Raw genomic sequence first — 16,174 nt, forward strand, 5'->3', positions numbered from 1 at the left:
CCAGTGTGCTGTCTATCTGCACTGATCACAGAACAGTTCGAAATGCACCTTATTTTTCTTTGTAACTCCATATAAAGCCTCTGAAAACAACAATTTTAGCTTTTGGATGAACCCTTTGATTCTCAGTGTAATAATACATAGTAAAAATAGGATTTCTAAAGGGAAAATAGCGCTAAAGTCCACTTTAGTGGTCATTGTATTTATCAGCATGCTGTTTCAAGATAAAAATTTTACATGGCATATTGGATGAAACTAGAGACTCTAATCTCTAAGCTTGAAATCTCTAAAAGGATTTATAATTGAAATTTTGGTCTTGGTTTAGGGATTTAAAAAAAACGAATAAGCTTAAAGTGTAGAATAATATTTTGGCTTTTTCACGCCAATATAATAATTGATAATAGAGTCATGGTCATGTTACAAGAATTTGGTAACATGTTTGATAACATTAGGCAGCCTCGATTCCAATGCCAGAAGTCTTCTACAAGTTATCTTTGTGGTTAAAAAAAAAAAAACTGGATATATAATCACTAGAGTTTTCACACTTCAAAGGGTGGAAATTTCACTATTGGTAAAATAAAACTCAGTTAATTACTCCTCAGCTTAATGGTAGCCACTAACGCAAAAGCAAAGTGACAAAACCTAAAATGTAGCAAACCAGTGGTGCCAGTACAAATTAAACTAATCAGTCTCTGCTGTGAGGGATGCACTGGAAAAAATTAAATCAAGCCCAGTTCAGAACAGTAAATCACAATAACCCCATTGTAATGGATGGAAGCTTTGATTCAGAAAAAGGGAGACGGTGGGAACTCTGCGCACAAAGATCTCTGATGAAGTGAAAAAAGCAACTCGTCAAGTGCCGTGCTGTGATGCTTGGATGTGGATTTGGCAGAGATTTCTGCAGTCTGTGCATCATCAAACTCCCAACTGCTCTGGACTTGCATGCCAGCTTCCATCAACTGCAGTCATCATGCCACAGCCTCAGAGACAGTTGGTTTGGACCTTGCGCTTGGCAAGAGTGCTTTGATGGTTTTAAGGATAGACTTTGTAACAAACTCCTTATATTGTTCTGGATTAGAGTGTTGAAACACAGGCCTTTTAGCAACTGTCAACAAATCATTAGCACTCATTGAATAAGAATGGAAACTGACAGCAGGACAGAAGCAACTTTGATCAGATTTGATTCTCACTTGATTTGCAGGGAGAAGTAATACTATTATAAACTTCTTATTTTATTCCCAGCCACAATCCTCCCTCTCTCTGGAGGGACCCCAGGGCCAAGTTCCCGTCTGCCGGGCCCTCTGTCACTTCAGAGGAGTGTGTCTCAACACCCGCCAGCACAGATCCACCACAGAGAAAGCATTTACTTGATATGTGACTATGCAAAATTACACATTTTGATTTAGTAGGAAATGTATTGCTAGCTTTGAATTTGCCTGTATTAAAACATTATTAGAAAAACACCTTTAAGTCCCTATACAGGCACTGATAAAATGCAGAGAATGAAATAATGGCTTGTTTCCTTCATAGTCAGCAGGCAACTGAGGTTAAGAATTATAGGCCTGAAGAGACAAAATTGCAAACTTAGATTCTCACACTTTTTCTGATATCACAATTTGACATGAGCAGTGGTCAGCGTGTTTGCCTTTAACTGAACGATCCTCTGCACTACCTTGTGCACTACAGTGGAAACCATTGTGAGGTGAAGGTGAGGACAGCCAGTAATGAAGGAGAGCAGGTAACTCCCAACTGAAGCTGTCCAATCCAAGCAAAGCTCACCTAAGAATGCACCCTAATATCTTACAATTCATCATCGTGCTTTCCAAGACAATTTCCTAAAATTATTGTTTGCATTAACTCAGTTTACAGACTCTTAAAAAGCATTGTACTAATCTGTCTTTAATGCACACCAAAAGTAATCCTGCATTTGGCTTTTCTCACACTTTATGCTCAAAAGGTCATGCTTATTTATAAAAATTTTCATATTAATCAGAAAAATACAGATTCAGCTATTGTAGATGATAGTCCTACCTCCATAAAGCAGGTCCCTACTGCAACATTCTCCTTAATGGATGCATTGTAGAACTTGCTCCCAAAAACAGGTTCATTGTCATTTACATCCTGTAAGATCACTTTGACCACAGCTGTAGAGGACAATGATGGTCGACCCCGGTCAGTGGCTACCACAGTTATAATTGGCATAGGGTCCGTCTCGTAATCTAGCTGGGTCAGGGTAGTGATGATCCCAGTGACTGCATCAACACTGAACCAGTCTGAATGAGTTCCTTGATTCTTTAGAATGGTGTATTGAACATCCCCGTTAGGGCCCTGGTCTTTGTCCCGTGCTGTTACCTGCAGTAGAAAATGACCTGGAAAGGCTACCTCTGGTATGACCTTAGTGTACTCCTGCTGGTCGAATATAGGGGGGTTATCGTTGACATCTGTGACCTGAATGGTGAACAAGGACTCTGCCCGTAAAGGAGGGGTACCAGAATCTGTGGCCTTGACTATGAGTTCATAGTAGTCCTGCTCCTCACGATCAAGGATCTCGTCAATGCAGATGAGATAGATGATGTTGTCTTTGGTGGTCAAAGCAAACTTTCCATCGCCACCCTCCAAAGATACGTTGACATTGGCGTATTCGCCATAATCTGGGTCTGTGACCGAAATCCTAGCCACATACTGGCCAGGCTGTGCTCCTTCAGATACGCGTGGAGAACCATCTTCACTGAGGAAGATTATGGTCATGGTGGGCTTGTTGTCATTGTAGTCTCGTACTTGGATGGTCACAAAGGCGTTGGTGACTTCTGGCTGAGTGGCATTGTCCCGTGCTTGCACCACAAGTTCATGGACTCTTCTCATCTCGTAATCCAAAGGCTTGTTAAGAGTGATAACTCCAGTGTGAGAGTCAATGACAAAGTAATAATCAGGGTCACTCTGTCTTCGATTGATGTCATAGATCACCAAGCCATTGTTACCCTCATCAGCATCTGAAGCAAAAACCTGCAGTATATTGTTCCTGGGTTGAAGGTTCTCGGAGATCATTGCATGGTAACGACTTTGGTTAAAGACGGGGGCATTGTCGTTGATGTCCTGTACAGTCACGTCCAGGATCATCTGTCCTGTCCGCTTGGGTGAACCACCATCAAATGCTTCCAAGAGCAGAGTATATGCTGATCTTGTCTCCCTGTCTAAAACCACATTGACCACCAAATCCAAGTAAAGGACTTTGTTGGATCCTCTTTTGGTTTCAAGAAGAAAAGCCTGTCCTATATTTCCATCTGTTATAATGTAGCCTTGTGTAGTTAGCTGGTCCTCGTCTGCATCCACAGCAGGCTCAAGAGGAAATTTAGTGCCAATGGTTGTCTGTTCAGGGATTTTAAATGTGGCTCTTTTTCTGGGAAACATTGGTGCATGATCATTGATGTCATTAACTAGGATGGTGACTTCAACGGTTATACCAGTTATAGTGACAGCTATGAAGCTGTAACGGTCCCGCTCTTCCCGGTCCAACACCTTTGCAGTTTTTATGATGCCCGTACTCTCATCGATGTCCAGATCTGTACCAACACCTGTACCCTGATGATCTGAGATGAAGTAGTGGGATGCAGTCATTCCAGGTGGCAGGCCAGCACTGATGTCACCTACCACAGTACCTGCTGGCTGCTCTTCATCCAATTGCAGCTGCAATGTGCCAAGCACTATGGATGAGTGGGTTGTCATGAGTTCTAGCGCCATATAGAGGACCACCAATATCCACCAATTTAAAGTCCGGTTATGATGTAATAGATCCATAATCGGCCTTCCTTCTTGCAAAGTCACGCTCTTCATTTAAAATGCTTCTTACAAAACCTGACAGGAGAAAAGGAAAAAGACAGTTAGAGAACCAAGCATAAGTGAAATAACAGAGAGCTGTCAAATATTCATCCAAAATTGTAAAAAAAAAGAATGCATTTTACATAAATATAAAAAGATTGTATTACACAAGTAGGCTCGGTTACAGTTATGACAAGAATGCTTTAACTTTCCACATGTACTCTTTTTAATAACACAGTGGCACGTACTGTGCACACAGGTTGTTCCTGCATTTTACTCTCACCAAATCAGTTAATACCTTATTCCTGCAGCTTAACTGAAACACAAACCACAATGCAACTGGAAATTAACAGAAAAAGGAAAAAAAAGACAGCTGAAAATGAATCAGTCTCCATTCAAAGTAAATCAGGGTAGGTCATGTATCATTGGCCAATCCTTTTGACTGTATAAAGCTACTATAATGCTGGTTGTCCAATTCTAATATATTATAACCATTAAGGTCTCTAAGTGTTCACCCAGCCCCTCTTTATACAAGGAATTAGTAATTCCTCATCCATATATATTGTGGGCCACAGACCTGCAAACTATGACAACCTTATTGTTAAAACTGTGAAACAAAATCTTTAATACAGTAGATGATTCCAAGATTAGGTCCACTGGGCTGGTAAATGAATTATAAACATTCAGTAAGACAGGAGCTAAAATATTTATGTACACTTGTTAGAAGAGCTTGATTCATCCAACCAAACTATTCACGTATTAGGAATCTGCAAAGCAGAAAGCAGATGAAAGACTGAAAGTTATGGAAGAGCTTAAAATCCGAGGAATAATGCGTGGTTTGCTAGCTCCCTTTGTGGAATAAAAGTACTACAGGAAAAGGTATTTAATTATGTTCATGTGCAAAGGGGCAACTGAACCCCACATTTGACTCTGCCTTTGACTGAATTCCTTGAAACAACACTAAGATATTTTCAGATAAAAAGTGTACAAGAGAGGGTGACCAGTACCACACAAGGGATAATGTGCATTCAGCTGGTCATTATCGCAAAATAAACACAGATAGGGTGATCAGGACGCCAACGAACGCTGCAGTAGGGTCCTGTATCATCCTAAAGGGGTTTATTTTGTGATAATGAGCAACTAATTGTACATTTTATGCTTATGACACAACAGCTTGCAAAATAACATAAATGTGCATGAAATATTGATTTGAGTTGAAAATTCTGAAATTATTTTATTATGTGAAATGAAAGAGAACCATTAGGAAACACTATTTACAAAATATCTGACCGCTGTATGCAACTGACTATTCATAATCAAGTTTTCCAGACTGCTGTGTAATAAATAGATTTAAACACTCACACATTGCAACATGATTTTCTATCTGACAACCTAAGACTTATCCAGAGCCTGAAGATAGATCATTAGACAAAATGAAGACATGAGCAGTTTTAGGATGAGCCTGTCACCATCTGCATTACCAAGCAGAGTCACAGAATCAATTTCAGCCAAAGGGAAATAATCATGTCATTCTCAATCAATGCACAAGGAATGACTTCACTTAAATAAAATTCTTTACCATCATGACCACATTTCATATGGTTTCAAAAAGTCAGTCAATAAAAACTGAATCATAAGGAAAATGTTTTCCTCTGTCATCCATCAAACATTAAAAATGGATCAGAAAGGCTCCCTCTGGTGGTTTAAAAAGGTTTTTCTCCAGCTACATTTTCTCCTTCTGCAAAACTGTTTTTTTTTTGTTTGTTTTTTTTTGTTTTGTTTTTTTAGCCCCACGGGGTTTTTATTAAGTAGGTGAGTATGTCTGTGTGTGTGTGCAGGCTTAACTCAGTTACCAACTCCAGATTAAGCAAGGGTGCTGTTGAATCTTACAGCTGCACATGTGGTTCAGCTTCAATGCATGTGTGAATGAGTCTGATGATACAGGTGTCCATATAAAAGTGTGTGTCAGTGCCTGTGTGTCTGAGTAAGATCTGTGTGTGCTGCGCGCCTCATTGCCGTAGTCTGTCAATTCTGTGGTAGTGACGAGGTGTGTGTGTGTGTGTGAGAGTCTGAGCAAGGGAGCAGACCAGGAGGGCTCCACGCAGTCTGCCCTGCACCCTCTCTAGCTTTGCTGCATTGTAATTGGGGTCTGCTGGAAGCCTGCCCTGTGCATATTGAAATCCAAAGCTAATTTCAGTCTGTCACCATCACAGGGACTACAACACACACAGAGAGCAGAAACACTCTCAGATGTTTAAGAGAGTTTAAGCACACACATACACATCCCACACACAATCCCTCCAACATAGAATAATGTATAATATGCATATCAAGCACTCCTACTCAAAAGTAAAGCTTTTAAGAGTTAAAAATTAGGTCTATATCTAACAAAAGCATTAATCTTAAAGTTTATTAAATGTTAAGTGTCAAAAGTGGTCATTTGTGTTTATTACTCAAAAATGAAACTGCCACTCATTACCCTAAAATTTTGAAATTTTCTCTCACAATTTTCTTATTTTTAAGCCATCCCAGATGTGTATGACTTTCCTTCTTCAGCAGAACTGAAATGGAGATTTTTATAAGCAGATTTCAGCTCTGTTTGTCCGTACAATGCAAGTAAATGGTTGCCATCAAGTTGCTGGCTGTTTGACGGTCCAAAAGGCATATTTAGGCAGCATAAAATTAATCCACATGACTCTAGTCGATCAGTTAATGTCTTCTGAACCAAATCGATATGTTTGTGTAAAAAATAAATGGATAGTTAAAACTTTATTAACTTTTAAAAATCGTTTCCTGCCAGCAATCGACGCATCACGTTACCGTCGCGTGACATAAATGCAATGGCACGTTAACGTGAGAAGTCGGAAGCGTGCTCTTTTACAAAAGAGCAACGAATGAAATGCTAGTGTTAGGTCATTTCAAACAGCAATCCAGCACTGGCAGGAAGCAACGATTTAAAGTTAAAAATGTTTTAATTATCAATTTGTTTCTTACACAAACCTATTGATTTGCTTCACAAGACATTAATTGATCAAATGGGGTCATGTGGATTACTTGTATGCTGCCTAATTATGCCTTTTGGACTGACAAACAGCCAGCAGCCTGATGGCACCCATTTACTTTCATTGTATGGACAAACAGAGCTGAAATAGGTTAATAAAATTCTTCATCTCGGTTCTGCTGAAGACAAAAAGTCAAACCCATCTGGGATGGCTTAAAGGTAAGTACTTTTTTTTTTATTCGCTATCCAGACGACAAGTTGATATGCTCTGTTCCTCAAAGACTGAATGAAGCACACAGATATATTCAACGGGCACTGCCACTTTAACTAACAGCTGCAGCAGACCTCCAAGGGTCTGGACATGTACCACGGCAAATGAACCAAGACCACTGCTATTTTCTGTCCAAAATAAATTTTTATTCTTGCATTTAATGCCTTGTTAAACTATGTGGCATGAAGATAAGGTCTCCTGGATTCCAACTAAATAGGAAGGTTGCAACTACTTCACCATGCAGTGGATCATTGCCCAGACTTAAAAGATTTTCCAAGGGATACATATGGCTTTATTTATTATCTATTTATTTATATAATGGACAAATGCTCATAGAGATTACATTCCTAGTTTAAAGGTCAGGACGCTGGACTTGTATCTTACTATTCTGCAAATATTATAAGAGTATACTGGTAGTGTTATATCCCGGTTTCTGACTTTCCATCTTTGGGCATCTTTGCAGTGCTGGGTCATGTGTTTGACCCAGACCACATAATACAACAAAAGGCACGTGGTTTAATTATAGAAAATGGCCCCTTTGAAGAAAAAAGAAAACACTTTGTGTGAGGCAGAGTATATCCCTTGACAAAGTCTAACAGAGCTAAAATGAAAACAGCTCTGCTCAATTTACTTAAAAGAATGCCCCCAATAACATTTAATAACAGTCTCTAAGCGGTTCACACCTGCTGAATCCAACCACCTCAGGGTATTTTTGTATTTGTATAATCTTCCCTCCCAAGAAAAGGAGATAGCGGATTTGTGGGTTTGCAGACCACTAATATTTAAGCAATTGTGTCTGCCTTCCTCCATTTGATTTCAAACAATAGTTCCAAAGATCTGAGTGGCTCTTTTAAACACTGAAACCACTTTGGCCAAGACATCGGGGGAGAACTAGGAACAGCCACATCTGGCCAGACCAAAACTGATCATCTATCACTGTGTCCAAAAAGTTTTCCCAACCAGTGGAAGACATCATTGTCAGCGCACTAACACCTCAAACAATGCTTGCACTGGAAGATTGTAGTGACTGCAAACACCACTTTAAAGAATTATGTTTTTTCAAAAGTTAATTTTGGTTAGAATGAAAGGGAGAATGAAGTAAAGACAACTTATTGGACACTTCAGTGTAAAAGCTGAGTGAGAAACAGCCCTGAAAGTCAAAACAGTCCTAAAAAAAAAAAAAAACCTAAGTGACAATAAAGTAACACCATCAATTTGAATGCAGGGCAACTCAAATATTTCCATTTTAAAGGATGTATAGTGGCTGGCCAAATGAACTTTGACTTTCGCTTGATCTCAAACAAACATGTTGTCATACTGGGATTATTTTCCTCAAATGTCTTGCTTTTACAGGATAACTAGGAGAAATCCAGGAAAGCAACAAATCTGGCCAATAAGGCTATGTCTTGATCAATTCCAATACAATTTATGGGTGAACAAATCACTCACTTTGAGATCCTTTGAGTTTAGCAGTGAGACAGAGACTTGGCGAGAAAAGCCTCATGCTGAAGCACGTATCTACAATAATGGGATATTTCAAAGATTCAAATACACCACCCACTAAGCATTGTAACACAGCGGCTATGTTCACACCGCAGCTGAATGTAGCCCAGATCTGATTTTTTACTCAATTTTTTGTAAGGTTGTTCACATGACATTCTAAATGTAGCCCATATCAGACACTGGTCTGAACAGCTGACACTCCTAAACTGATCCGCATGCATGTAGCACTCCTTGAACATGCGTAGGCTATAACAAACTCCAGCATGTTCATCATTATAGTATGAATAATGTAAAAAATGTAATTATCCTTTTTTTGATGGAGAAAGACCATTGATGGTAAAGTACTTTTATGTAGTCATTTGCCTTCGTATGGTGCAATTTAAACAATCATCGATGTTCAAGTGTAATATTACCTACAAGAGAAACGCACCATAAAATCGAAAGAGCAGGGAAAACAGCATTACATATATGTGAAGTAAGAAGAGTTATCTTTATTTCAGATTTCAATTGACTGGCTTGCATTCGCATTTTGATACAGTTTGAGAAATATAGAAACTATTTTTTCTGAGCGAGTGACACGAGCAAAGAGCGCCGTTATAAAATCTACATCTGTATCTTTTCATATGCATATTTAACGTGTAATTCAAACAAATCGCTGAACCTAACTGTTGAAGCCCATACTTTTATTTTCATTCCTTAAAAAGAAACTGAATGCATTAACTGGACAGATATGACTTGCTCTTTAAAGTTTTAAAATATAACAGGCGTATAGCCTATAAGCTGGAAATCAAGCGTGCAAAAGACGAATGTTGAGGTAGATTCATGTAAAAATCACATTAAATCTGATCTGGCTATTCACACCAAAAACACATTGGAAAAAAATCAGATACATATCTGATTTATTTCCACATATGATAGCGGCCCAGATCAGATTTGAAAAAGTCAGATTCAAAGTGCTTTTGGCTGTTCACACGATCATCAAATTAACATATCTGTGTCACATGTGAGTGAAAAAATCAGATTTGGGCCACAATCAGATGCAGTGTGAATGTAGCTTAGATGTTGGGCTTCATTTATTATAACGTCGTAGCCTTAAATAAAGGGCAAAAGGTCTGATCCAAGTTGCAGTTTATTCTGGCTGATAACCGCCCACTTAGATGACAAGAGACCGTTTGGCCGCCATGTACAGTGACCAACCACAATTTGCTTTGTTTAGTTTGCAACAACATTCTGTTTGGAGGCAGATTTATCTGAAAATAAATTGCTTAAAATGAATATTATTAAATAGCGTTTTTTTCAGCATCGCAACCAGCCCGATACACCAATTTTGGCTCAACGAATGTCACTAGCTTTGGGTGGGATGGTCTGTTAGGGCAACCAATGTCAGACAGGGGGAGTGTTTGGGAAACCTGAGTGAAAACAATAATTTTTGTGATAGAGTGCAACAGTGCCCACTATAGGGTGACCAGAAGTCCCAGTTTTACAGGGCGTTTCACGTCCTGACGACGGACTTAGAGTTTGATTGCTATAAGCATTTTAAATTGACACTGCTGTTATGTGCTTTTTTCTTACATGACAAACTAGAAAAGGAACGAAAGAATCGTTCACTGCAATTTAATTGGGTTTATTTTCTCCAAGCAGCTCCCTGCACTAAAATTCCCTCCCTAGGACATGTTCGCACAATTACATTTAGTTTATTCTTTTTTACAATAGTTCATTCTAGCCAACTAAAATAGCCATTAGGAAGGTTTTTTTGTCTTAGTTATTGGGGCAGGGCAATTGTTTAAGCAAAAAAATATTTGAAAATTAGGAAAAAAGACAAAAATAAATAAATAAAATACAAATACAAGACTGTGAACATAACATCTTTCATGAGAGCATGAAATACAATGTGCCCAATGTACACAGATCACAAAGTACACGGTGCCCCCATGTCAATAGGACTGGCCCACCTAGTGGCCCCCCTAAATTGGAGCGGTAGAATGGTAAGAGTGGTATTCTCATTTTCCATCCCACTGAGAGTTCAGTGACCCCACATCATAATAAATAGACCAAACAAATTATATTTAAACAAAACATCAATGCATTATGAATGCATAATAATATTCTTCATAAGAGATCGTCTGAAAAGTCCACACACAGTGCTAAAATGTCACCGGTGGCCAAGTGTTCAATGCAACTGACTTGCATGTTCTGTATTAAACACAAACTAAAGATTGTTAATTGTATGCATAACTTTAGTGTTGTCAAAAGTACCGGTACTTCGATACTAAGTCGATACTAAAATAAAAAAGATGTGACGATACCAGTGTTTCTGCAGTACCGGTAGTACCGAGCACCGACTCAATCCGGTACCAGCGTGCAATATGACTGACACATGGCTGCTTTAAAATGCTAATTTTGAGCGCGTGCTCTGTTACTCCTTACACTGAAATGGACAATCAAATTAAAATTGTGACATGCCCTAGTGTGATTTATTAAACCAATAAAGGCTGCAATCTTAGTGTGGAAGAGCTGCATACTTTGAATGAATGTATAAATCTGACCACTCTTACATATTGAGAATCATTCACAACATGTTGTATATATATTTATATAATTAAATCACAGCATTTGCGCTTTAATCGCAACTCAACTTTATTTATAAAGCATTTAAAACAACACAGCAATACCCAGTAATACAATTTAAAACATAACATTTAAAATTACCACACACACAAACAACAGTAATCTAAAACACAAAATACAAACACTCCAAAACTGTGTCCTACATTTCATTCGTCAGACTCAAAGACCAGTGTAAAGAGATGAAATTTCAGACGTGACTTAAGTGTCGCAAACTGTTTATCCGGAAAGTGAAGATGCAGGCAAAAAATACACATCATAAAAGCATGTTTCAAAATAGAAGCTAGAGCCCTGAAATGTAAGAAATTGTGACAGAAATATATTACAAATGTATTGTAAAATGTAATATTCACTATAATAATGAAGCAATATACCAAAGCAAGACTGCTGTTAAATAAAAGTTTGGCAAAAAATAAATGCAATGACGACATGTTGAAAAGTTCCATTTTCACTTGTTAAAAGGTTTAAGAATGAATTGATTATACACCATTTTGATGATGAAATTAAACTAAAAAAAGGAGTTCTGGAAAATAATAATAATAACAAAAAGGAAAGCATGATTTGGTAAAGAATAAAACAGATTTAAGTAGTGCGCTACTTAAAAACACTTAAGCAATGCATCCTTGATTGAGAAACACTTGAAGGAAACATAGATTTCTTTTAATTTATATTTACATTAAAAAGTAACTTTTTAAACAGGCTAATCAGGTGTGTTCAATAGCACATTGTCATATTAGTATATTTATGCTGTGGTACCGAAACTGGTATCGAGTCGGTAACCGTGAAATTATAAAGGTACCGACTACTGAAATTTTGGTACCGTGACAACACTACATAACTTACACTTTATTGAATGAACGAATGAATGAATGAATACTTGGACACCTCTAACACTTCAGTGCTGTGGGTGGAATTTTCAGATGGTCCCTTACAAGCGCTTGTTAATGAAAGCCCATCGGAGCATTTTTAGGCATAATTCTCCAGCTACAACAAGCGTTGACCGTTTGAGTTCAGTGCTTTATGCCTGTGTGATATAGTCATATATTCTTTAACCTAATTGTGCTAATAATATTGTAAAATTGTCGGCTCCAGATAGCACGGGTAGAAGAAACCGAATGTCAAACGAATTTCTGCAAGATATTTCAGCCAACAATTTCTGGAGATAAGTTAGAATTTCAGTGTTAGTTTCATATCTTTGGACCTGCCAGCTCCAGTTTCAGATCTGCTTAAAGTGGATTATACGTGCTGGAGTAAAAGTGTAAGTTAAGTTACTTTTATAGCACAATTTCCCATGTTATTATCAAAAAATCTGATTTTCTGTCTTACTGAATGCACCTGAACCCAACACGTTATAGATCGCATTTATTTGGCAAGCATTCGTTGTAAAATATTTTTTGTATGTGTATCTGTCGGGTTTTCTTTTTTGGAACAACATACAGAATACACTTACTATAAATAACATAAGGTATTTTTTTCCCCACTGTCTTTAATTTAATGTTTTGCACTGTACAGTAAAGAAACGAGACAAATGTAGTGCGAGAAGTTTGACAAAACAATGAAGTGACTCTGATGGCACCTGCAATGGCAAATTTATTATGAATACACTTAAAAACATAAAATTGGAACCCTTATAACCCACCCTACTAAAGCCCAAATAAATGCCTTACCTAAGTGAGAAAGGCTCTTACCTTACACTAAGCTCACCACATCAACGCACTTCAACCTAACAATATATACAGATTAAGATTTGTAGGCTACTGTTGGGTACAGGCACATCTCACCGGGAGAGAGAGAACAAAGCTGAAGAGTTGATCCTGCTGCTTCTCTTGCAAACGGAATGCAAGAGAAGCACTAAATAGTTTACAGGGAAGATAACAAACACAGTGTCCTCTTTATGAACACCATTCAGCAATAAAATACTTAACGTATGGTGCACCAATCACAAGGGAGGGGACGTGTGCTCAGTAACGGAGAATTGAGCTTAATATTAGCAACCGCATTCTCTAATAAGAGGCCCACAGACACTGAAAGACATAATACTGATAAGAAGAAAAAACACATTAAAGCCATCTTATTGGTCACATATAATTACGATGCATGCAACTTGTTTAAACTCATAGTAACTGAGAGAGATCCATGCATTTAAAAATTCACTTGCTACACTGGACCATTTAAAATGAACTAGTGAATTTAAAAATTTGCTTAAAATTTCTTAAAAGTATCTTAAAGGAAATGGTGACCATTTACAAGACCTGTACATACTGATTATAACCTACTGATTAAATTCTAACCTAAAATCTTAATGTAGCCTATCATTCATTTTACCCAAGAATTTAACTGCATTAGTCATTCTAAAGAAAGCATGGTGACATGGTATTGACTAATTGAAACATTTGTCATGAGTCTAATTGTTTATATATTCTTAAATTAAAATGTAAAAAGTTTTACTCAAATTTGGTGAATCTTTCAAAAAAATTGTCTTTAAAAAATTGCAACGCAAATATCAAAACAGCATAATTTATATATATATATATATATATATATATATATATATATATATATATATATATATATAGTGTGTGTGTGTACAGGGGACATTTAAGGTATAATATAGTTGACCCCCTACAAGAACTCCCCCCCAAAGTTAAAATGGTCTAGAAACGCCTCTGGCTGCAGTGCTCATTCAGCGCGCTTTGTTTGCCACGATTTTCTAATGGCTGGATTGTTTCCCTTCAGGATCGTGAGCTGTATAGTTTTTCACCAGAAATAACACACTTCCACTTTGAATGTACCCAGACTGTTTCATGTAGCGACACTGTGCCTTTAGCTCAACTCAACGTATGTACTCTTTACAGTAGTTCAGTGAAAAACATAGGAGATGTACTCTGCATGAGCTGGTGGGAAAGAAGAAAACCATCTGTGAGCCTTAGATATGTACAGTACGTTTGCTCCTAATCTACATTAAATGAACGTGTGGCATGGGAAATCATGAGGCCCAATCAGCCGTGGTTTGGCCAGTATTTAGGATGTTCTGGTTTCAGAGGACCATATTTTTCCCACACCCTCACACCTGCTGAGTGTGTTTGTGGAAATGTTTGTGGAAGAAGGTCTATAAGCTGAAGAAAACAAAGAACCACACGTGCTGCTGGGCCCTTTGAACATGACACCAGCTGATACAGCTTCGGTTACGGTGAGAGATTGGAAACATCTGGTGGCAGCGAGCGGACAAGTTCAGTGCACAGTTTATGAAGCTCACTGTGTGTAGTTTTAACTGAACACAGGCTATACCATCCCATTTACAGATAGTTTCAAAGAAAGGTAACATGTCCGGCATGCCTGTTGCCATATGGAGAGCCCTATATTTCAGTTGTTGCACCCACAATCAAAAAAATATCCACAGCGGGCTGAGATATAAGCCATTGCCACAGTATTTTGGCTTCCTCTATCTTACAGTTAGGAAATTTAGGTTACACTCATTACAAATGGCACTTTGACAGTTATGCCTTTTACGTTTTTGTACTATCTAAGGTCAAGTCTTTGTCTCTTTGACTTATATCTGCAAAAATATTTGGCATCCACTGTTACTTTTCCTTTAGCACAGAAAATACAATTTTATTTTGGTGCTTGCCTGTACAAAAGTCCCCACCACGAATGTTTGCCAGGGTCCAGAGAACACCTGTGGTTGCTAAGGTGTTCTGAATGGATTTAGCACATTGCTATGTGGTTGCTAAAGTGCTCTGGATGGTTGCTTACTGGCCCAAATCAAGAAGGCTGACCCCTATGTCTCTAGATATGGCTCAAGTCCCTCCTTCACTGTAGGTATATGGGATTTTTTTATCCGATTTATCGTCCACCAGGTGAAATTTTACATGTCAGATTGCTAATATTAATGTCTGTAGCACAAACAGTGCAGAATGAGTTACACCACCCGCACCCCAACACCTAAGTGCCCAAAGGCACAATGGCAATAGTTCATAGATCACCTTTTATGGGTCACTAACAACCTTTCAATTACCAGCTTAAATTTTAACTGTTACACACAAACAAAGCAGGAGGAAAATATAATAAGAGGTTCACCCACTGACCCTACATGGCTGTACAAGACATGTGTACAGACACACCTTTCTTCAGAACATAATGAGAAATGCAGATGCATGGGCAACAACCCTCTGGCATGCAGTCTCTGTTTTGCTCTGCAGTCCGCTCTGCACACAACTCTGGAGAGCATATGCTGCAGCGGCATTGAGGTTTAGTATTACACCAGGGACCTGTAAGGATGATTTTAACTACACCACAGCTGAGGTACTGGAATTGTCTGATCATCAGCGAATCCTTCCTTGAGCCAAAGGGATGAGATCAAGAGTGATGTAAAGTTGTGTGTGTGTGTGATTGTGTAATGACCCCATTTTTCTTTTATTCCAAGATCCGAACAGATCTCAGCTCACCCGAGGTCAGGGTCAAAGATGAGAAATTAACTGGTTGTCCGTTGGGATGAGAGTCGGGTGACATAATCCCTGGAATGTCTTGAAAGCCCTTCAGCGTTCGACCTGGTTCTGCACTGTCTGAGAGTCGAACATCAATTCTGGGCTTGTTTTCTTTGCAAACCTTATAATTTTCCCTTGGTCCAGTGACTAATAAAAATGGCTCAAACTCTAAACCTTTCTTCAGCTTGACTCACTCCAGAATCAGCTACACTTCCTGTCTAGTGCACAGTCGCCTTCTAGTTTTATCTTTGATTTATTAGATTCTGCATGTTTTACCGTGGCTGTCAAATCAAACATGCTGTTCTGATTTAAACACCATTATAAAATAAACAACCTGATACAGCCTGCTTATTTGCGTGAGGAACGTGGTTAATTTTCAAGCTCACGACATCAGAACAAAGTGAATAAAACAATTAAATAGGATGTGACTCACCAAACCAATGGATCACTCCCAAAAACTCCCAAACCTATAGTGCA

The 16,174-nt window shown here is 38.3% G+C and overlaps 1 protein-coding gene across 1 annotated transcript in view; it reads right to left on the reverse strand.

Moving 5' to 3' along the window:
- Positions 1-16,174, reverse strand: part of dchs1a (dachsous cadherin-related 1a) — a 171,062-nt gene that overhangs the window by 152,979 nt on the left and 1,909 nt on the right. The window contains exon 2 of the mRNA XM_051678446.1: positions 2,029-3,849. Coding sequence (XP_051534406.1) covers positions 2,029-3,828 — 1,800 coding nt within the window. The 5' untranslated portion in view covers positions 3,829-3,849. The remainder of the gene's footprint in view (positions 1-2,028; positions 3,850-16,174) is intronic.

Source organism: Myxocyprinus asiaticus, chromosome 39 (assembly GCF_019703515.2).
Source record: "Myxocyprinus asiaticus isolate MX2 ecotype Aquarium Trade chromosome 39, UBuf_Myxa_2, whole genome shotgun sequence".
In the NCBI taxonomy this organism is placed as follows: Eukaryota; Metazoa; Chordata; class Actinopteri; order Cypriniformes; family Catostomidae; genus Myxocyprinus; species Myxocyprinus asiaticus.